Source organism: Octodon degus, unplaced genomic scaffold (genome assembly GCF_000260255.1).
Source record: "Octodon degus isolate 3935 unplaced genomic scaffold, OctDeg1.0 scaffold00085, whole genome shotgun sequence".
Taxonomy (NCBI): domain Eukaryota; kingdom Metazoa; phylum Chordata; class Mammalia; order Rodentia; family Octodontidae; genus Octodon; species Octodon degus.
In genome coordinates, this window is record NW_004524661.1 from 6,243,649 (window position 1) to 6,265,880 (window position 22,232).

Consider the following 22,232-nt stretch of genomic DNA (forward strand, 5'->3'; position numbering starts at 1 on the left):
ATTCCTACTACTGCCCTGGACTCAGAGCAGGCACATAAGAAGCATGCGTGAAGCGCACAGATTAAGTTCAATACCCTCAGGTAACTTGGAACAGTGTGTGGGGACAGAGTAGGAGTGAGGGTCAGCTCCAGTCGGCCTCAGGGCTTCTCAGGACCCCCGGCATGGGGTGGGGGCTTCAGAATGAGTGCTCGGCAAATGCACCGAGACAGGTCCCTCCACTCCCCACAGGATGTGTGACGATGCCTGATACAGATTGGCAGCTTTAGCAGGGGACAAGGGGCTGCAGCCTGCACGGCGCATCTGAGGGCACAGGAGGCGTGGTGTGAGTTCAAGAGAGGAAATCTGTATCTCTGTCACTTGGACGCATACTCAGTCACTTGGATGTGATGGGAATGTCGCTTGCTAACATGGCAAATTCTCCCCCTGGCAGGAGGGCCTGAGGGCTGGCTGCCTACACCAGCAGAAACTGGCAGGACTCAAGGCAGCCTGGGTACAGCTGTCAGAGAAGGAACAAAGGTGATGGTGAACTGGTGATGAGGGAGGACCCTGTGCTCAGGGCATCTTCAGGGTTTTTAATCCAGAAAGAAGGGACATGGTGGTGGGCACTGCTGGGGGTAGCAGGAGGCTGAGGGCCAGCTGTCCTTCTTTGTGGTACTTGCTGGCCCAATCACCTCATTCTCACTGCTCTAGGTCACTCCTGCCAGCATTCAGAGGTTCTTGGGCTCAAAAATCGTGAGTGGCAACTTGTCCTGGCCACTGGCTGACTGCGCAGGGCCAGTGGGAGCAGCCTTCTGGTCTCTCTGCCTTGTGTGTAAGGTGGAAACTGGCCACACACATACATAAAATCATAGCTTAATTTTTTCGTATTCACATCATTGGTACATCTTAGATACGGTGCACAGCATCTCTCTACAAAGGTATAATCTCAATCTAATCAGAAAATATCAGATAAGCCCGAACTGAGGGAGCTGCTACAGAACCCCCAGGCAGTGCCCTTTAAAAGGGTCAAGGTCATGAAGGACAAGGGTAGATAGAGGACCTGTCACAGGATAGAGAGACCAGAGGGACCAAGGGAGCAGGACAACTGAATAAAACATGGGCTCCCAAATCGGAGTGAAAGGGCAAAATTATATACACACATGCAAATTACTTCATCTTGTTTCATGGATGTTAATTTTCTGGTTTTGGGAACTGAGTGCTGAAGACTTACATGCTGACATTAGGAGACTACGGGCAGACACTCCATGGATAATCTACATTCTATTTTAGTAACTTATCTGGAAGTGTAAAAGGATTTTAATGTAAAAAGTTTAAAGAATGGATGGAGAGAAGAATGGCACAAGTAGGATTTGTTTCACAGATGAGGTATAGCTCAGTGCACAGTGCTCGCCTGGCATGTGCAAGGCTCGGAGTTCAAGCCTTCACACCGAAAACAAGCAGGATTCATTTCAAATTGTTGACATCAGGGTGATAGGACTCTCTTCTATTAAGTGTTTTCTTACTGTTCACACTTAGCAGCTTAGAGCTCTTTGTGGTTATCTGAAAACACCTGGAGGTACAGGCTTCATGCCTTAGAAGTGAATCGGGTGCTAGTGATTCGCTCTCCTGACTTAAAGCTGGCTCAGTGGAAGCCCTGTGCCTCTCTTTCCATGATTTCACTTCATCCCACGGGTGCACTCAGGGAGCTTGGTTCCTTTTAGGAGCTCATACTTGTGGGATGAGGCGTTCAAGGCTTGGCTCTCTCAGGAAGCCAGGATGGCCTCTGTGTGTTCAAGTTTACACTGGGGACTGTGGATGGGATGAAAGTGTGTCAGAAGCAGATGTGGGCTTGATATTCCTCACTCTGGAAATAGTGGTCTCTGGATGTTGAGGGGCAATAAGATTCCTATTTATCGCAATCAATTCTAGTCTTCACTTTTGATTTCCATTTTTAACTCTTTTTTCTTTTAAAATATCTCTATGGAAGCAGTGAGTTGATTGGGAGAAATATGTCAATAACAGTACTAATTGATCCACTAACATGTTTGTTTGCTTGCTCGAGATAGGGTCTACCAGTGTAGTTTAGGCTTGCCTTCAGCTCAGTAAGTAGCCCAGGCTGGCCTGGAATTCATGAGGGTTCCTCCTGCCTCAGCCTCCTGCATGTAGGGATCGTAGGCCTGCACCACCACACCTTGCCCATGACCCATGAACTTAGCAAATGAAAGACTGAAGTTTGGAAAACACACACTTGGAATAAGAGGAAAGCTGGTGTTATGTGGAAGAAGGTATCCTAAAATGTGGTTATTTCAAAAACACTGAGGGAGAAACACGGGTAGGGCACCGAGGTAGAAGCTTAGTCCTTACACTCTTGAGCTAACTTTTCCTTGAATAAGTGGGGAAAGCAATTTTTTAAAGTGCTTCAATTTTGTCTGCCATATGCATCAACAGTTAAATTAAAATATACAACAAGCTCAAAGCCCTATTTCAGGGGCAGCGACTGAACACAGAGGAGTAAGTACTCTTAACAGCCACTCAATACTTGCTGCCCAAGGATCAATTATACACCTTGGCTAATGCACACTCAGGGTGTGTGCCCAGCCCCAGCACAGGTGGTGAATGCAAAACACACACCGAGAGTCCTTTTAAACAGCTAAATGCACACTCCATTATGGATCCATAGGGCGGAATGGACGCTCATCTGCAAATGGATTTAGAGCGAAGAGTTCCTAAATGGCTGGGTACTTCGGTCTGAAAGGCCCGTCTCTGGATGTGCAGTCGGAGCACACATGGTTTTTAGGATTAATAATACATCGATGTGTGTCAGTGTTAATATACATTTACAGCTCACAGGCCGCGCACCTGAGTGTTCAGCCCATTTGCAGCCATGTATAAAAGGACTACTCCGTCCTTCCTCTCATTAATGACTTCGTTCCCAGGAAAATTAGATTACGCAAGAAAAGCCATTCAAACGATATTGAAGTCTGCCTTCCTTTTAAGCCTGCACTAGGAGGAGCACCGGAGGCAGGAGGCCATGTATCATCTTTCTTGCCTGCCTGGGGCCCTGGGAGCCTGGGCCAGCAAGGGTAGGGGCTGCGGTGTGCAGCGCTCCCTCCGCTGGTGTTTCCCTGTGCCAGGGGCTGTGTGTGCATGACTCTGAAAGGCAGACAAGACAACTGTCCCATGGGTTTTTGCTTTCTTTCCAGATCTGACAACTGACCAGTCCTTTCTCTGCACTGTGCGGTAGAGGAGATGACAGTGGTAGTGTCTCTCGGTGGCGAGTCTTCTGCGCAAGCCACCAAAGCCACGATCAAGGCCAGAGAGGCCCCACTCACCTAGCAGGAAGTGTGTATTAGGTGGGAATCCTAAATCTCAGAAATATGAACAACACTTGCAGTATGAGATATTTCCTGAGAAAGTGTGGCAAGGGTAGGAGAAACGAGTGGCATTATTTAGGGTATTCAGGGCACATTTATTAATAATAAACCTCTCAGGATATCTAGGCAAAAGGGTATTTTAGTGAAGTACAAATCAGTTAGGTGTGGTGGTGCACCCCTGTAATCCCAGCACTGGGGAGGCTGAGGCAGGAGGATTGCTGCAAATTCAAGGCCGTCCTGGGCTATGCAGTGAGTTGAAGGCCAGGCTGAACTACAAAGCAAGACCCTGTCTCAAAAGACTCACAACTATTAAATGAAGCACAAATAAAAATAATGAAGAGATTATTTAAAAATAGAAAGGGCTGGCCAAATAGCTCAGTGGATTAAAGTGCCTGTAAGCAGGCGCAGGGGCCAGAGGCTCAATCCCTGGGCCTACAGTCCTGGCCCCATCCTCAGTGGCAATTGAGACTGAGTGTGGTGGCACGTACCTATAATCCCAGCTCTTGGGAGGCTGTAAACAGGTGGATCACTACAAGTCTGATCTAGTAGTCAGACCCTGAACACCCTGTAGACCCTTCCCTAAAATACAAAAAATAAATCAAATAAAATAAAAATAGAAAATATAATCAGACAAATAAATAATAGATCACTCTTTGATGCTTTACAATGTCCCAATTAAAAGCTTCGGATGTGCCCAACACTGACGTCACAAAGAATTTTTGAGGCAACTGCCCCCCATTCCAGATGATGAAGCCAAGGTCCTGAAATGCTCAAGGACTTGCTCAAGGTCATAGGGTACACAGTGGCACAGACCCCACCCCAGGACTGCCTGCCTCTTGAGCAAGGGTTCCCAGTCTGCCTATCGTGTTTTCAGACTGGAATCTGACCTCTTGGCCTGAGCATCAGCATAGTGGCTGAGCCCTAGTCTTTTACAGAAGTGACAGAATAAAAAAGGAAACAGAGTAAAGGTATCGCTTTGTGAAGGTTTTGGTTCAATATCATATTTGTACTTATCTAGAAATATATATGTGTGTGTACATGTGCACACAGGCCATGTCAAATTATGAGGAGCAATACTTGCCTCTGAGCCATTCAAGGTCACTCTGAAGGTCTTTCGCAAGCTAGATATGCAGCCCCTAAATCCCCTGTTCTTGAGAGAGTCATTTTCTTTCTTATATTACCTTTCCCCCAAGAATCCCAAGGCTCCAGCCTTTCTTTGCAAAACAGTCTAGATAAATTAATAATACAATTTAAAACCGATTCCACCAAGATAAATAGTGCTTCTTAGATTAAGAGTGTAGCTGGCCAGAATGAATGAAATTTACTAACCCCGAGATGCTTAATCTTCCATTACACAGAAGTTAATGATTAGAAGAAAGGAGTGATGGTAATTCACTCCTGCCTTTACGGGAAATCTGACCATCTCATTTTTAGCAAATCTTTCTTCTCAGCACACCTCAGTGCCAAAGACAACTGCTTTGCTCCTTAGGTACGCTGGCCAGTGTTCATCCATCAGAACCTACTCTTTGCCAAAGGGTGAGGACTTTGCGCACACGTGGGTTTGCACCACGTTGCGGGAGAACTTGCTTAGCAGGATGCTTTGGTGCAGCTGCTCTGGGTAGCTCACACCTGGCTTTCCAGCCGTGGCAGGAAAAGTGGTGTCACGTACCTTTAGCACAGTCTGCTCCTAGGAATCCTGGGAAGCAGTGACACAGGCCAGACACGCATTCACCATTCCCATGGCAGTTTCGTGGACAATCCTGCACAGAATCTGAGAGAGAGAGAGAGAGAGAGAGAGAGAGAGAGAGAGAGAGAGAGAGAGTTAGCACTACCTCTTTCCGCTGCCTGCTATTTAATAGGTAGTCATTGACTACTTTTAAAGACCAGTGGGTGCAACTCAGGTACCTACAGGAGACCAGGGAGAAATACAAGTGAATGAAGTTGGAGCAGGCAGAACGTGGGGAGTGAGGGCAATCTGCTTACTACATGGAAGGAGCCACCACACCACTCTCCTGCTGATGAATCCAAGCGGGGAGGAGGGGGCTTGTTTAGCTGCACCTTTGGCTTTTTCTTTTTTCCCAAGAGAAAGCACCTACTTGGACAGAAAAACAACATGACTGTTTAGAGGTTAAAAAGCTTTAAAACACTATGTCCTTTCTTCCCCTGAAAAAAAAAAATCATCCCCCCTTTTTGAGGTACGATCCGATATGTGGAAATCAGTCTTTAGCCTCAGGTATGGAGGATAATTCTTCAGAAGGAGAGTGATTATTACTAATGTCAGGCTTCCAGGATAAAACATTTCTCTAATTTGAGGAAGTATAATAAAAGAAATATTCAAATACAGCTATGAGCCATACACAGCACGTTGGGCAGTGACGGATGGTGTATCTGACAGTGCATGCGTACCCCAGGTGGTAGACTCCAGCACCAGAATCAGTGTGAATACTCTATGATGTTGGGACAAGATCGAAATCTTTCCCTTGTTAGAGTGACACAAGGAAGACACACACATTGAGGCACGGCTTGGGATTCTTTGTGTGGTGCTTACCTTTATTTGGTGATACACAAATCCTTTTACTCCTCATTTTTGTAGATCTTATTTCACATGAAAAGCAACTAGTTCACACTGGCTTTAACTTGTGTAAGCATCCTGTTTCTATGCCTACTCTCAAGTTGTACCCTTCTGGGTATTTTCCCAAAAGAACTGAAAATGTCATACCATAGTGATATATGTGCGCACATGTTTATAGCAGCACAATTTGTCAGCGCCAAATCTTGGAAACAAGCAAAATGCCCACCACCTGAGGAACGGATGAAAAAGATGTGGTGTTTTTATATAATGGGGTATTATTCAGCTATAAAGAAAGACAAACTTGAGGCCTTCAGAGGCAAGGGGATGCAGCTAGAAGCTATACTCAGAAGTGAAATAAATCAGACCCACATGTATAAATATCATATTGTCTCCCTAGTGTAAGAACCTGAAAGAATAAATAAAACCTGAAAGGTATAATAGACACAGTAAAACTGAAAGAGACTGAACATAAGGATTAAACAATGAAGACGAGGGAAAGGAGAAAAGATAGGAAAAAAGGAAGGGGGAAAATCAGTATATGTACAGGATGGCTGAGATAATTGTACTAATCATTTCTATCATTTTTTTTTGAAAATAAGTTAATGTTTAGAATGTTCACTGTGACTTTGTATGCTGACAGCTGTGATCAAAGCAACTACATGGAGGACAGCAATGTGTAAAACAAACAACATCATGGTTGAATGCCTCTCATCTTGGTCTTCTAAATGTATACCATTTTGTCTTATCAATTATTATTAGAGTCTCTTTAAAATAAATTTTTTAAAAAAGTAAAAGACAAGAAAAAAATTAAGATTTATTGAAAGCAAGCATTAATATTAGTTTATTTGTCCAATCTTGCATAACTATATCTGAGCAACAGATTTGATGATAAAAATAGGTAATATAACAACCATTATTAATTTGCTATATTTGTTTTGAAAATTTGTAACATATGTATTGTTGTATGCTACCCTTTGCTGTCTTTGAATCTATTTGTTTTTGCTTTTGTTTTTACTCTTCAAAATGAAATAAAATTTAAAACAAACAAACAAGCAAAAAATTCACCACCAACATAAAAAACAAAAAACAAAACAAAAACAAAGGATCATCCCGGAACTCTTTCACATAGATCTGGGCCGACACAGAAATGGATGTATCCGTTTGAAATTGTTATTATCCTTGTTTTTGCCTTAAATGAAAGTAAAACTCTTTTAGATTTTCAGGTTCTAAAGTATGAAAATGACAAAAGGAAAAATGCAAGCCGTGGGCCCAAAACAGGATACATGCAGTGCCGAGAGAAATGGGCAGGTGGTCTTGGTGAGGTGGTAGAAGTTGACGTGCTCCTAACAGAGTCACCCAGGAGTGGGAAGGAGAGGTTTCCTTTAAGCCTATTTCCCCATTTACTCCCACTCTGCACCGAAAAATCAAACCATGTAATTTTGCTTTCTTTCTATTGTATGTCGCTTCTTAGCTGTGTTCTTTTGGAACTAGGCGGTAGTTGGTTTCTGGGACTCTAAGGAAAATACAATGAGTTGTATTGCTTTTACAAAATTGGGTAAAAGGAGCATAGATTCCATCAAGCCAGTCTTTTATTTTTTTTCTATGTAGCAATTAACATTCCAGGCAGAGATGCTTGGAGCTTGGCTCTTCAAGGGGGGCTGAGAAGTATGTACCCAAGTGCTATTTGTGTGTTTCATGAACTCAACATTCGTTCTAAAAGCATCTGGTCAAAATCCAATAATTTCATGTGGTGCTGAGGGATAGTTCTCCTTGGGTTGTTTCCATTTCTTAATGCCTTGGGAGCAAAGGCATTGACATTCTGGAATGTTCTGGAATATCTTCTCAAGGCTGTCTGAGTAGGGCACAGCCTTGGAAGACAGAGGCTGTCTATCCTCAGAGTAAAAATAGGTGCACTTATTACCCTGTATAATAAAGATAACGTCTCCCCTGGAGCAAGGGTAAGCACTTGTACTACCCATGCTAAGAGACTTGGGACCAGTAAGCTCAGGAGTTCTCTCTTGTACTGTAACCTAGGAATGTATGGGAATACCTGGCCTTCTCTGTGTTACTTTGTGGGAACCGGACATGGAAATGCATGCTGATACTGTATACTATATCACTCTACTTAGTAAGTTCCTTTTCTCTGACCTAATAGTCTTATGTCTTTTAATGACATTCATGAAATGGTGGCAGGCTATCATGTTAGCTTTACTTATTATAGTTCTTGATATGGGGTTCAATCTTAATTAAGCACCTATTTTATGCAAGGAACTGAGGCACCATGGGGAGTAAAATAGGCACAGCCATTCCTGTTCTAGAACTTTCCATGGTTGTAGAGAATATAAGAAATAAAACAAACGTAAAACTTACAATGAGTGTTTTGAAGAGAATAAGATATTACGATAGAAGGTAACAAGAGGACACTAATTAAAGGGCAGGAGAGAGAAGAGTCTTTGCATTCTTGCAGGAAACATGGAAGGACGAGCTGGAGAAGCTCGATGAGCATTCCAGCTAGGAGAAACACCACCCACCAAAGGGGAGAAAGAAAGAAGGTAGCAGAATCCACTGCGGCTGGAGAGTTGCACACATAGAGTGATGTAAGAGCTTAGAGATTATCCAGGCTATGCAGACTCGTTGGATTTGATTCTGGGGCCACTGGGAACAACTGAAAAATTGGGAACAGAGGAACCATTTCACCCAGCTTACATTTCTGGAGGTCATTCCTGTCTGGAGGATGAGACTGCTCCCCACTGAGCATGTGGGTCTGGGTATGGTATGGTGGACATGGACATCCTGAGGCCAGTGCTTCTATTTCTTCTAACTGGCATTTTCACATGGCAGTGAGGGTTCAGGGAACTCGCTGGTTCCATGGTCCCTTTCATCAGTGAGGACTGTGGTCTTCAGACCCTCTTCACTTGGCTGGAAAGCTTCAACTGGGAACTTGGTCCTTCTGTGTCAGTTTAGAAATGTAGCTCTGGGGTGCCTTCCTACTCACTTTCCTCAATCTGAGTTTCATTATCACTTCTTCATTCCTTTTTTTCCTATCCTAGCTGACTGATGTGCGTGTCTTTTCTCACTGAGCCTTGTGAGGAAGGGCCCAGGGCCAAACTGCTCAGTGAGGTATTCCTCAAGCCAGACATACATCAAGTGCTTGGTAAATACTATCAAAGCATGCGTGCGTGCGTGCGTGCGTGTGTGTGTGTGTGTGTGTATGAGAGAGAGAGAGAGAGAGAGAGAGAGAGAGAGAGAGAGAGAGAGAATGTGGCTGTTTGCATGCATACACACATCTAAGAGGGCAGGAGACTCTAGAACAAACATTAAAACTGAGCGTGTCACCTCAATTCCTTGAGGTCTTATATTTGAAACATTTCCACAGTTTTTGAGGGAATAGTACTATCACATGGCACTGCTGAAGTACAAAGGAACCGTTCTTTTCAGTTCCCTTTCTCAGTTAAATATTACAATTAAGATATTACTGTCTTTTTTCATATCAATTTGGTTTAAGTATCTGTGAGGAAGAAATGACAGGAGAGAGGGCCAGGGAGTGGGATCACAGTGCACACAGGCTGCCATCCTGCTTCCATGAAGCCCCTGTGCTATTCCCAGAGGAGACCCTTTCTGAAGGCAGGTGGCTGCTTGATGAACACAGCACGGACTCCCAGGTCTAAGGTGTACTTAGTGTGATGGCCAGTTGACACCCGTCTCACACCTTTTTTCCTTCTGTTTCCCATTGCAGGGGCTTTCAGCCTCCTGGCTGCTCTTGATGGAGAATGTTCTGATGATAGGTATGTGGGGAAGAACCTCCGAACCAAATAAAACACTGTTCTTTTCCCTGTGTTTCAGGCCAATTACTATCATTGCTTTATCAAGATGTCTGCCCAACTATTAGGCCGATTACCTCTGACTTTCTCTCTGAGCTCCAGCCTGGGTGAGAGAGAAATCCTCTCAGGAGAACTACTCTGCTCAGCCCTGACAGCTGAGGGATGATAATGGCCAGAGGGGAGGGAATTCACTTCCTCAGTGCCTGGGGCTGCATGTGGGTGAGAGGAAAGGAGGGCACAAGCTGGCCTGAGGTAGCCTGGCCCTGTGGAAAACTTGCCACTCAGGGGAGAGTGATGTATTTGACCAGAAATAAAACAAATCCCCAGGGGTTGAAAGCATAGGCTCTGACAGTATGAGTTCTGATGCTACCTCTTACTGGGTGTGTGTGACCTTGGACAAGTCCTTTATTGTCTCTCAGCCTTGGCATCCTCCCCAACTGGAAAGTGGAGGGAATCCAGTGGTGCCCATAGTAAAAGGCTACTTGGTGTGTTGATCAAGCTGATGGAGGACGAAGTCACAGGCTGGCAATAGAATATGTTGTTATTACTAACCATTTCACTGAGTGCTTATAGACCCCAAGCAGCCAGGTACCGTGCATTATATGCCTGTCATGTATGTGTGTCAAGTCTTCTGCATTTAAACACAAGGATGACAAAAGGAGGTCAGTTCTTGTCATGTTCTTAAACTAAAGATTTTTAAAAATCTCAACATCTCAAATGTTCCAAATTTGTTCCTCATTTCTTTCTTTCTGTGAGTTACTCTCTACCATTTTGCTTCCCCTTGCCCCATCAGTACCTAACCTTGCTCTGGACATTTTCCATTTGTGGAGTGCTTCTCCTATGACTTTCATTATACTAAGCTATGACATTCCTGCAGAGCAGGGGTTGGCAAACTTTTTCTGTAAAGGGACAGATAGTAACTATTTAGGCTCTGTGGGCCATATGGTCTCTGTTGCTATGACTCAACTCTGGTGTCACAGTGGGAAAGCTGCCATAGACAATATGTAAACAGAGGAATGTGGCTGTGCTCCAATAAAACTTTATTTATAAAACCAGGCAATGGGCCAGATTCGGCCCCTGGGCTACAGTGTGCCAACTCCTACTTTAGAGCATTTGGCTAGCTTTGATAGGGCCCATCTTCCCTCAGCAGAGGGAGCTGAGAATGGCTGCAATCCTATGGGCAAGATCAGGACTCACTATATAGACTTTAGACAGGTCTGAAGTTGTGCCTGGGGTGAAGAACTGCTGCCCGAATTTCAGGTTGGATTACACAGGTCCCTTGAGAAAAAGCCTGGGGGCCAGCAGAGTTCTTAGAATGCTGTCAGCAGAAAAACAGCTGCATGGGAGGCATTGCAACCGCATCCAGGGAGTACAGACTCCATGCTAGCTATGTTCCTGTTTTGGTGAGTCTCCCATTACCCTCTTGGATGTGGCTACCTTTGACTATCCATTCCCCTTGCACGGATGAGGCTGTGGAGGACCAGTTTAACGTGTGGGAAGGAAAATCTGGGACTTAGTCTTGGAGCTAGCCTTTGTTCCAATGCAATTTCTCTAGGAAATCCACAGTGCCACAACTAAATGCTTTTGGAAAAAACACAATGTAGTGGAAGAGCAATAGAAGAGCCCAGAAGCCCACACCACAGTCACCCTTTCCACATTTCTGGACCTCAGTTTGTTCCGCAGTGGAATGAGCCCGACAATCTGTCCTAACTCGCAGAGGCTCTACCTGGGATTGATTATTGGGATCATGAAGAAGATAAAACCCAATGGAAAGATAACCTTAACAAACACATCTGAAGCTTCTTTGTTAAAATTCTGAGGGTTTGTTGTGAAAACTCTGGAGGTTCTTCTTAAGATAATGACCCTTCAAGGATTTTTTTAAACTTAAGGTTTAAAAAAAAAGCTGTTTTACTTTGCAGCCCTCAGTTTCAGAAAGAAGCACCGATGGGAGCGTCCAGTATTCATTGTCCCCCTCCCAGCTCTGAGAGACACTTGGGAATGGTCTTCAGTGCTGAGGACAGCCCTATGGGTGGGTGCTAGCACTGATTTTCTAGGGGGATCCCAGGGCTCACACGAGTTGGGAATCTGCCTGTGTGGCCAAAGCTTGCCTCAGCAGCAGTCTGACCCACGCTCTTCCCTGTAATCGTGGGCTAATGGCAGTTCTTTCCTGGCTTAGGCAACTTTTCTGTTTGGTCAGGGCTCACTAGGTGCACAGTCCTCAGAGGCCTACGTGAAGGATTCTGGGTTGGTCACCTCAGAAACAGAAACTATCTTGGGTGATGTGTCATCTACAGGGAAACCCAAGTGCTTCATCTCAGAGATGCCCACACCTACCTAAGACCACTGTGTTGAAGGACACCATCTCCTTGTCTTTGCCGTCGTTGTAGAAGGCCAAGTGCCACAGGCCCACGTCCAAGTACTGCACGAACACAGCCTCGTTTTGAACCAGGGTCTGGATACTACGCCGTTCCCGGGGTGACTCCACCACGCTCCACTTCTCTTTGCCATCCAGACGCTCCATGAAGTCGTACTGGGGAAACGAGACAGCACCGCAGGTGACCCGAGGCTCAGACCCAACCCCCACCCGCGCCTGCCTCCTGCCACCTGCAGATGAGCAGACGTGCTTTTCAATACATTTGACTCAGAGCTCAGGCAAAAGAAGACACAGAAGTGACAATAATAATGGTCACTGTCCACTATACTGAAAATGACCCTTTTTTTTGTTGTTTTATCACGACAGGCTACAATTTCTTATCTGTAGTTTTGAAATCTAAAAACTTTTAACTCAACATTTTCTGTGTGTGTGTATGTGTGTGTGTGTGTGTGTGTGTGTGTGTGTGTATTATACATACAGGTGTGTGTTGGATGCACGTGTGAGATATGGATTGCTGATGCAGAACTCAGAAAGGTATTCTACTTATGCCTTATACAGCATTCCTATCATGCTCTAAGTCTTGAACCCCAAAATGCATTGGTTTCCAGGAGCTCCACTTGTGGGATGATGGACCCATGTTACCAGCTACCAGGAGGCTGCTCCTAGAAGTGACAAGTGACAAAGAAGAGTGGTGTGGAGTCAGCCTGCCCAGGAAAGAATCCTTACTATTGACACTTGCTAGCTTCATCTGTCTGTATCTCAGTTTCCTCATCTGAAAAACTGTGAAATAGTAGTACCTATGTGATGTGGTTGTTGTGAAGATTAATATGGTATTTCAAACGGTGCCTGTCACACAGTAAACACAACATACATGTTAGCTACTGTCATCCTCGCCATCATAGGATTTTTTCAGTTCTTGAAACACACTCTATCATGGGGACATGCCCAGTGTTTTTTGTGCAGTGTTGGAGAGCAAACCCCAGGCCTTGTGCCTGCCAGGCAAGTCCTCTAGCACTGAGCCACACTGCCAGACTGTAATCATATGCTATTGATGAGGATCCTGAAGCTCAGAGGAATTAACAATTTGTCCAAAGACACACAACTCTGAAGTGACAAAGCGAAAACTCTGACAAGGACTGGCTCAGCTACAACATCCAAACCTTCCCAGAGCCTGGCCTTATATAAACCAGAAATTTCACGTTGGACTCTATTTCCACGAAACCAGGTTCAGAGCTTAGGAGAAGCAGAGGGTTCAGCTAAGGGCACCTGCGCTGAACGGGTGGGAAGAGCAAGTGGTATCTGAAAGTTTGGCCTGCTGTAAATAATGGGTAGAATTTTATGGCAGGCCAGTGGGAGCCGCTGAAGACTCTTGAACAGTGGCTAATGGCATGAAAGGAAGTCTCGAGGGCTTAGTTTTTGCAGGCAGGCTATGGGTGTCTATGGAAAGGAGGACAGGAAAAGTGGTTAGGAAGTGGGGTTGAAGGAATCCACCAGTGATGAGCAAGGTCTCAAGAGGACAGTGGAAGGGACAACACTTGAGGGACATTTCTGAGGGCCAGAAGGCAGGCCTGACTGTGGGCTGCACAGAGGAGCTGAGGGAGAAGGCAAAGTGGACCCCAGTTTCTTACTTGTTGACAAGAAAGTTGAAAGAACCTGTAGAAGTAAACTAATCAGGGCTGGTGGCATAGCTTAGCGGACTAAGCGCTTGCTTAGCTAAGTGCGGGGGCCAGGGTTCAATCCTTGGCTCCACATGCTGCACCAGACCTGCCTCTGGTGCGCTGAGCCAATGATGGAGTCCGGGCATGGTGGCACGAACCTGTAATCCCAGCACTTGGGAGGCAGAAAAAAAAAAAAAAAGAAAACCTAAAAAAAAAGAAGTGGACTAATCTTGGAGACGCTTTCAAAAATCACTGCATGGAAAGGTTAGCCTGCACTCTGACTTCAGAAAGGGTTCAAAGTGTAGGTCTTCAGCAGAGAAGGGCCTCTACTGTGGGGCTGGGCTCTCTCTCCACTTCCCTTTCCATACAAAGATTTTTACAGGTTACAGACATCAGCTATAACCCCTCTCCTGAACTCCACAGAAAGAAACTCCGGGAATCTCCCAATGTGACTTCCCCAGCGACAGAAGTGCCAGTTTTGCCACCTGAAATGTGGCCATTGGAAACAAAAGACTCTATAATCTTAAGCACAAAGGCTGTGCCGTCAGACACACCTGGGCTTGCATTCTGACTCTGCCACCTGCTATTGTTGGACCCTGAATCTATTTTTCTTCTCTTTCTGGCTTTTGTACTGGTGGCTAACAGCACCTGACTGTCAGGGCTATGTTAAGGATGACATGAGATAATGCTCAGGGCAGGGCCTTGGAGATAATAAGCATTTTAAAAACTACCTGGTGACTATAAGTCACCTACTTGCAAATCAGGATGATGACAGGAGAGCAGCACATGGTTCTGGTTTCATGTTTTGGGGGCTGCAGACAGCCACTGCCTAGGAAGAGGAAATTTGTCCTATAGCTTGAGAAATAATTGTTTGTGTTTAGCTTCCTTCTACTCCATATTTTGTTGGTCACAGCTGTCTTTATGGGCTAAAATAAATGACATGAAGGGATATGACAAACCGATACTGCTTCCAGAGACCTTTGTAACCAAAGCATTTGTTCCTTAGCAACCTCGTGAATGTCCGACTGCAAAGACCCACGCCTACACAAATTGCTGTCAGCCAGAGGAATGACTGTAACTTCCTTGGTGCCGAGGTGAGAAGAATAGGCTTCATTTGGGGTCCAAGTTATCACCCCCATGAGGAAAAGTTTGGGGAAGGTGATTACTTGTGTGGGGCTATTGCTCATTACTAATTTGGGCGTTTGTCATCGCTCACTGAACTGGCCAGCCAAGTGAGGGACACAGAAATGGCTTAGGACTAGTTGCAGTGCTTACTGTCCAACCAATCCAATTACTCTGGGAGAAGGCATTTTTCAGAGTAGAGAGAGGACATCCATTTTGGCTAGCTCCTTGGAGTCCTCCTGTGGAAGCTTGGAGGGCAGTTTTCATTTAACGAAGAATCTGCCACTTACAGGTTCTCAAATAAGGTACTGGGGCATGAGGGGACGGCATGATGTGGCAGCTGATGTCTTAGTCCTCTATTCCACCCCATTTCTTCCAAGCTAACATTCCATAAAATGATAGCTATTTTTATACCACTGTTAGCTCACTAAGAAGAGTCTAAACAGTGAGGGGATATCCTTTGAGATCTAGCATGGTTAAGGGTGAGCTAGATCCCCTGTGAAGCTGTTTAAGTTCTCTGTACCTCGGTCCCTTTATCTTTAAAATGGGGATAACAGCACCCACATGGAAGTGCTGCCGTAAGGATTGGGTCAATACATTTAAAGCACCCGGGATAGCCAGTGCTTTGTATGTAGGCCACAGGCCTTAATCTTTTTAGCTATCATCACTAGAATTCACTGCTGAATCAAATTCACCTGGAACAGAATCTGATCAAGAAATATTTGTTAAATAACAAATGAATAACAGAACACGTTTTTAAATAACGTCCATGGGCAGAGAAACTAAACTGGAAGGCATTGGAGGTTTGTCTCTTTCTACTTCTTTTTTCTCAGGTGCTTTCCAGAAAGGGAGTGAAGCAGATCAAGCTAGAGCCTGGAATCCTGCATCAGCAAGTGCAGGACACGCCTGGGGTGGGACCCTGGCCTGCGGTCAAATGCACACACACCTGGGATTCAGGAGTTGCCTTCGACAAAGGCCTGCCTCCCTGACTTCACCTCTCTGATTCTCAAAGGAAGACACTTCGCAGCACGTACTTTCTGTGTTCCTTCCCACGTCTCCGTTCCCTGCTTCCCTTATCTCACTCCTTAGTGACCTTTGTCAGAGCACAGATTGCTAGTTGTTGCCCATGTCAGCTCTGCCTCCTTCCTGGGCCATGTGCGGCTGGGTGGGCTCTGTCACCAATCGAGGCTTGGCACGAAGTGGGAAGGTACGCTCCTTCCTCCACCCTGTTAGCAAGGGTCCTGTACAATCTCTTACATGCTCTTCATCCACTTCCACCAACCCTGGAGGATACCTGCCAGCCAGGGCTCGTGTGTGTGTGTGTGTGTGTGTGTGTGTGTGTGTGTGTGTGTGTGTGATTGATTGATTGAACCCTAGCCCTTCACATTGAGATACACCACCATCCCTTTTTTAATTTTGAGAATGGGTCTCAAGTTGCTAAGTGGGGGTTGGGCTGACCTTGTGATCCTCCTGTTTCGGCCTCATAGAGTACCGGGATTAAATGTGTGTGTGCACTTGGCTTGCCAGGACACCTAACAGCCCACCAGAGTGGAGCCACAAGATAGGAGTGGCCTGCGTACTAGAATTAGCACTTGGAGGACAGCCTGAAACTGCACTGTGCGTAGTTGATAAACGCTTAATACATTAGGCCGCTGAAATGATGAGATCTGTGACATCAGCGTGGCCTTCGTAGATTTCCTGAGTCCTTGCCTTAGCTCCTTCCCAGATCAAGGCAGCACTGATCATTCAAGGAGAAACTAGTAGTGTCTCCCCCTGGTAAAATTCCAACTCTGGGATGTGCAGGATGTCTATTTATCTCACTTTGCCCACGAGTGTTCCAGTTTTCACCTTGTGGTCCTCCTTTCTGTCTTTGAAGTGCCCTGGACTGGAATAGATGGTTTTCTCACTCACAGGTTACTATGTACCAAGCAGCACCACAAACCCCTGTTCACCATTGCTGGAGCCCAAGGAAGGGTTGGGAGCTGGAAACATAAGGCAGACAGAGCAAGCCAACTGCCTTCCAGGGTAGGGGGCCAGGAGCCAGGGAGGAGAGGGTTTGCAGGGAGGCCATCTGGTTCAGGGGAGCCTCTGCTCTGCGGGACGGCAGTCCTAGACTGCAGCTTGGCCAGCTTGCTTGGCAGACGCCTGACACTAGAAGGAGGCCAGTTTCCAAAAGCTTGGGCCCTGGCCAGAGTTCCCTTTGCAGGGCCCATCCCAGGGAGCTGATAACTTGGGCTTAGGACCAGGGACATCTGATTTCTCTGTGCCATGGTGCTCAATCCAGGACACGGGAAGACTTAGGGACCATGCCGTGCTTGGTTGACTAACAAGGTGGGATGGCACATTATGCCTAATAGTTCTGTGGAGCCCTGGATGGGGACTCAAGGGACAGGAGCAAATACAACAGAAGAGGAATCTATGTGTGGGCTGGTCATGGGAGGAAGTCTGTCTCCCTAAGCAGTCTGTGTCTCTTGCAGCCACCCAAAAGGGACAGCTGAATCATCTGAAATAAACACCCCCCCCCCAACGTCCTCTCTTTTGCACTGTCCTGTGAAAATAACTCACGCTGGCATGGAACCTGAAGGCTGTGCCGTGAGCCATCGCTCATACCCCAAAGTGGCATGAAAATGCAACTTTCACAAGAGCACGCAAGGCAGAGAAATAAACCACAGCAAATATTTGACTGATCCAATTATAAATCTTTCAACTTCTTGGCAGAGACCAAGGAGGAAGGGTAATTAAGATAACTTAGTGGGTTTCCAGAGGAGCTGGAAGAGAGAAGAGGTGCCTGGACCGTTGAGCAGGGCCTGTCAGTCTCAGGCACAGGAAGGCATCCACATGTGGGGTGTATGAAGCCCAGAGAAGCTTCTGGAAGCTGCACCGGTATATACCTGCCAAAGAGGGCAAGGTTAAAGACAGACTCATTGCCCTTCAGGAAGATGTTATTACCGGGTCCAGGACCCCAGGAGACGGGGAAAATAACTTTATTGCTATTTGGAACGTCTGCTTGCTGAGGGCTGATGTGGACTGGGAAAAGCAATAAATAGTGACATTTCCCACAAACGGTGGACAGTTGCCCTCCTCCCTCTGTGCTGGCCATGTCCCTGGCCTCCCTGTCTGATGTTGTTCTCCCTCAGATGGCAAAGCATGCTCTGCAGCTGGTCAGTGTGGGAAGCTTTGCGTGTGAGTGAGCCGAGGTTGCTTGAAACCAAATTACTACAGGGTCCCTGGTCACATCCGGTGATAGTGCTGAGGAGTTAGTGGCAGTGGGTCACTCACTGAGATAGTTCATTTCTCTCTGCCTCCAGTCAGGCCTGTGGCAAGGGGTGCCTGTCTGACTGCTCATTAGAGTTCAGTTCCATTTCTTTGTCCTCTTTCCAAAGGGCAGGACCCTCCAGCAGAGGTGGTTTCCCTGAGCGTGGCCTTTCTCATCTTGTTCAGGACTCCCTGTTCAGTTCCCACTTCCAGAATCTGACTGACTTACTAGAGGCAGTCGGCTGGGCTTTGGGCACTGCAAGGGTCCCTGGAGAAGGAACTCCTCTGTGACCACCTGCTTTTCCAGACTCTAGTGACTCACTGGGCTAGACTCTCCAGAAGCCTAAAGGAATTTCCAGTTGCTTGGAGTCAGGGTTGGGTAGAATTCATTTCGATTCTCTTATGACATGCCACCTTGCAATAGTGGAAAAAGCCATCATACCACATCAAGCTTCGTTTCAGCTGTGCGTGCGTTATGCGCCATATATCATAGCAAATGTTGATGTGTGCTATTTCGTTCCACCCTCCTGAGACACTCGCCTTATCCCTGATTCCTAGGAGACAGCCATGGCTGCTGGAGGAGAAGGCAAGAACCCAGAGCCACTGGGCATGCCTGGCAGCCAGCCAGAGATTTGAGTTTGGATTTGCATGAATCAAAACACTACGAGAAGCTTCTCCAAGTTTTCCATGAAGCTGGCCAGGACTAGCAGTTGGGCTGGTTCGTGAATCTTCTTCAAGATGCTACTGGGCAGTGAATGGGGAAAAAAGAAATACAATGCAGAGCTGGGGTCAAGCTTGAGCAGAAGCAGCGGCTTCTGGGGATACAAGGATGTGTCACTGGAAGAGACAAAGAAAGATGCCTGGATAGGCCAGTGGTCTTGCGGGGTGCTAGCCTCCTATACCAGGTCTGCAAGTTCTCTGAGAGCCAGCTGCTTCCCAGCTCTGAGTTCCTTGCTTCCTATGTTCTAGCTGCAGCAACTTTGTATCAGCTGTTTCCTCTGCCCAGGCTCTTTCTACCCCACCCTTGCACAAATATTACGACCTCACAGAAGGCGCTCCTGACCATTCACCCTAAACATCTCTGGCGCTGCTCCTTGCTTCCATTCACAGGAAAACTCACCACTCTGAGAAAATGTGTTGCATATCCATTAATTTATAGTTTTTTTTAAAAAATGTATTTGATACAGGGTCTTGCTATGCAGCTCAAACTCCTGTTTTCAGCCTCCCCAGCACTGGGATTATAGGCTTGTACCACCATGCCTGGTCTCAGTGGCTGGTTCAGTGTGCCTGGGGGTGGGACCAGTGTGCCATGTGGTGCCACAGATTGAACTTGGGTCCTTGTGTTTGCCAGGTAGGCGCTTAGACCGCTGAGCTATCTCCCTAGCCCTCATTAATTTATGGTTTATCTTCTTCCTCTTGGATGTTCATTCCTGAAGAGCAAGGGACTTGCTTGTTATGCTCAAGGCTGTGTCCTCCATGCCTAGAACCATGACTGGAATATGATGAGCACCCATTATGGGACTCTGTTAGACCCAGAGGAATCAATATCTAGGTAAAATTGATGCCCATGTGGTGCATTTTGTGGGGTGACTACTAAAAGCACATGACATTTTAAAGAACACTTAATCTGCCGCAAGACAATATAGGTAAAATTCTTTAAGAGTAGGTATAGGTACAGACTTTCTGAATAGAACCCTACTTGCACAAGGAATATACTAAGAATCAATAAGTGGAATCACATTAAAAAGTTTCTGCACAGCAAAGGAAACCACCAACAGAATGAGGACATAAACTATCAAATGGAACGTCTTCTGCCAGCTACCCTTCAAAGTACTCATATTTAGAATATATACAGAACTAAAAAGTTAAGATTTCTCAAATTAAAAAACCCAGTCAAAGATGGGCATCTGAAACGAACAGACACTTCTCAGACGAAGAAATACAAATGGCCAGCAAATACATGAAAAAAAGTGTTCCACATCACTGGCCATTTGAGAAATGAAAATGAAAACACTGAGATTCCCTCTGGAGTGGCTACCAGCAAGAGGTCAGCTGAAAACAAATACTGAGCGGCCGTGGGGCGAAAGGAACCCTTCTTCCCTCTTGGTGGGGGTGCCAACTGACACAGCCACTGTGTGTATCAGTCTAGAGAGTCCTTTAAGAACTAAAAGTTGAAATTCCATCTAAGTGAGCTATTGGCCTTTTAGGTGTCTTCTCAATAGAGTCAAGACATCTTGTCACAATGATGAGTGTGTACCCATGGTTACAGCAGCACAGCCCATAATAACTACATTTTAGAAAGCCTATTTGTCCATTAAGAGATGAATAAGGAAGATGTGGTATTTATACACAGTGGAGTACTAGTATGCCACAAAGAAGGATAAACCAGAGTCGTCTGCAGGAAAATGGATGTACCTTGAGCCCATAATGATATTTTAAAAAAATTACGTATTTTTAAATTTCATTAAGTTTACTGGTACATCATGGGTATATACAATGATCACATTCATCACAGAGAATTTGTAATAGTACATGATATACCTTGATTTGTCTTTTTCTAAAGGCCATAATGTTACATGAAGTAAATCAGACATACGTGCTTTAATATCTCATGGTTTCTCTTATACAAAAACTTAACATATAAATAAAGAATGACAAATAGTTCAGTGGATTAAAGCACCTGCAAGCAGGCGCAGGGGCCGGGGGTTTGATTCCTGGTCCTGCCTTGCCGGCCCTGCCCCTAAGGCATACTGAGATGGCAACTGAGACTGGGCGTGGTGGTGTGTGCCTGTAATCCCAGCACTTGGGAGGCTGTAAACAGGTGGATCACTACTGAGTCCAATCTAGTAGTGAGACCCTGAACATCCTGTAGGTCCTTCCTTAAAATATAGAAAAAGAAAAATAAAGAATGAAATGCAAGTTCATAGGAATAGAATGAGAATAGTTATTATAATTCAGTATGTAAATGTGTCTAAAATTGTACCATAATTTGGTATACTTGTCATACATGTTTCATGCCTTCTTTGGTCTATTATCTTGGCTTTTAATCTGGGTATATAAGTAACTTTATAAGGCTTTATAAGGTGCATAAATGAATCTGATGCTGGGAATATAAAAGAGGGGTGGACAGAAGGGGGAAAAGAATTTAAATGTGGTATACTATATCAATTCCCTACCATGAATGTAATAATTTTGTAACTGCAAACATGGATTAATAAAGTAAAAAAAAAAAAAACTTTTAGAAATATTAGTGAGCACCACAGTTTCCCGGCATTCCTGACTGCTAAGAGCTGTGCTGACACTGTGCGCTGTCATTTTGTGAGCCACTGTGACAGAATCACATCGGATTCTGTCCGATGTGAGTCTCATGAACAGTCTTAAGGTTCATAAAAACCCCTTGAATACAAATTAAGCTTATTTTATGTGCAAGGAACCTAAGGCACAGAGAGGCCGTGTAACTTGCTGACAGGTCAGAAAGTGGTAGAGTTGAGATTCATACCAGCCAGCCGGGCTCAGAGACCACACCCTTAATCTGTCGAACTATGACTGCGTCTATACCCCCAACAACAGGCAGCCAGGACAGGGTCTAGGCAGGTTTGCCTCTGTGTGTGTGTGTGTGTGTGTGTGTGTGTGTGTGTGTGTGTTCATGTAATGGTTTCTAAGTTAGCATTCGTAGAAAAGAACACCCTACACACAGCTCTAAGTCTGATTTTTCCCCCTTCCTTGTGTATGGGTAAAAGTGAGTGTGAAAACAGTCATTCATTCAACCAAGAATGAGCACTCCCTGTGCGCCTGGCACTGCTCTGGACTCCAGGGACACGGCAGTGGATGATATGGACACAGCCCTTGCCCTCCTAGAATGGATACTGGGAGCAGGGAAGGCGGTGCCAAGAAGTAAAGAGGGTTAGGGGTAAAAGCTAAAGCCAGTCAGCCAACTCTGATGCTCCTCAACATGAAAGTGGCTGACAAAGTACAGTACCGGGGTCCCTCATCACCAAAGTTTCATATTTTGCAGCTTCACTTAGGCATGGTCAATTGTGGCCTGAAAATACTAATATTTGTTTCGAATTTTGAGAG

The 22,232-nt window shown here is 45.5% G+C and overlaps 1 protein-coding gene across 7 annotated transcripts in view; it reads right to left on the minus strand.

Moving 5' to 3' along the window:
• Tenm2 (teneurin transmembrane protein 2) overlaps positions 1–22,232 on the minus strand; it is a 935,290-nt gene that overhangs the window by 146,901 nt on the left and 766,157 nt on the right. For all 7 annotated transcript variants that reach the window (XM_004637050.3, XM_004637048.2, XM_004637049.2 and 4 more), the window contains 2 exons: positions 12,081–12,276; positions 5,023–5,124 (listed from right to left, as the gene is read on the minus strand). In XM_004637050.3, the coding sequence (XP_004637107.1) occupies positions 5,023–5,124; positions 12,081–12,276 (298 nt within the window). The remainder of the gene's footprint in view (positions 1–5,022; positions 5,125–12,080; positions 12,277–22,232) is intronic.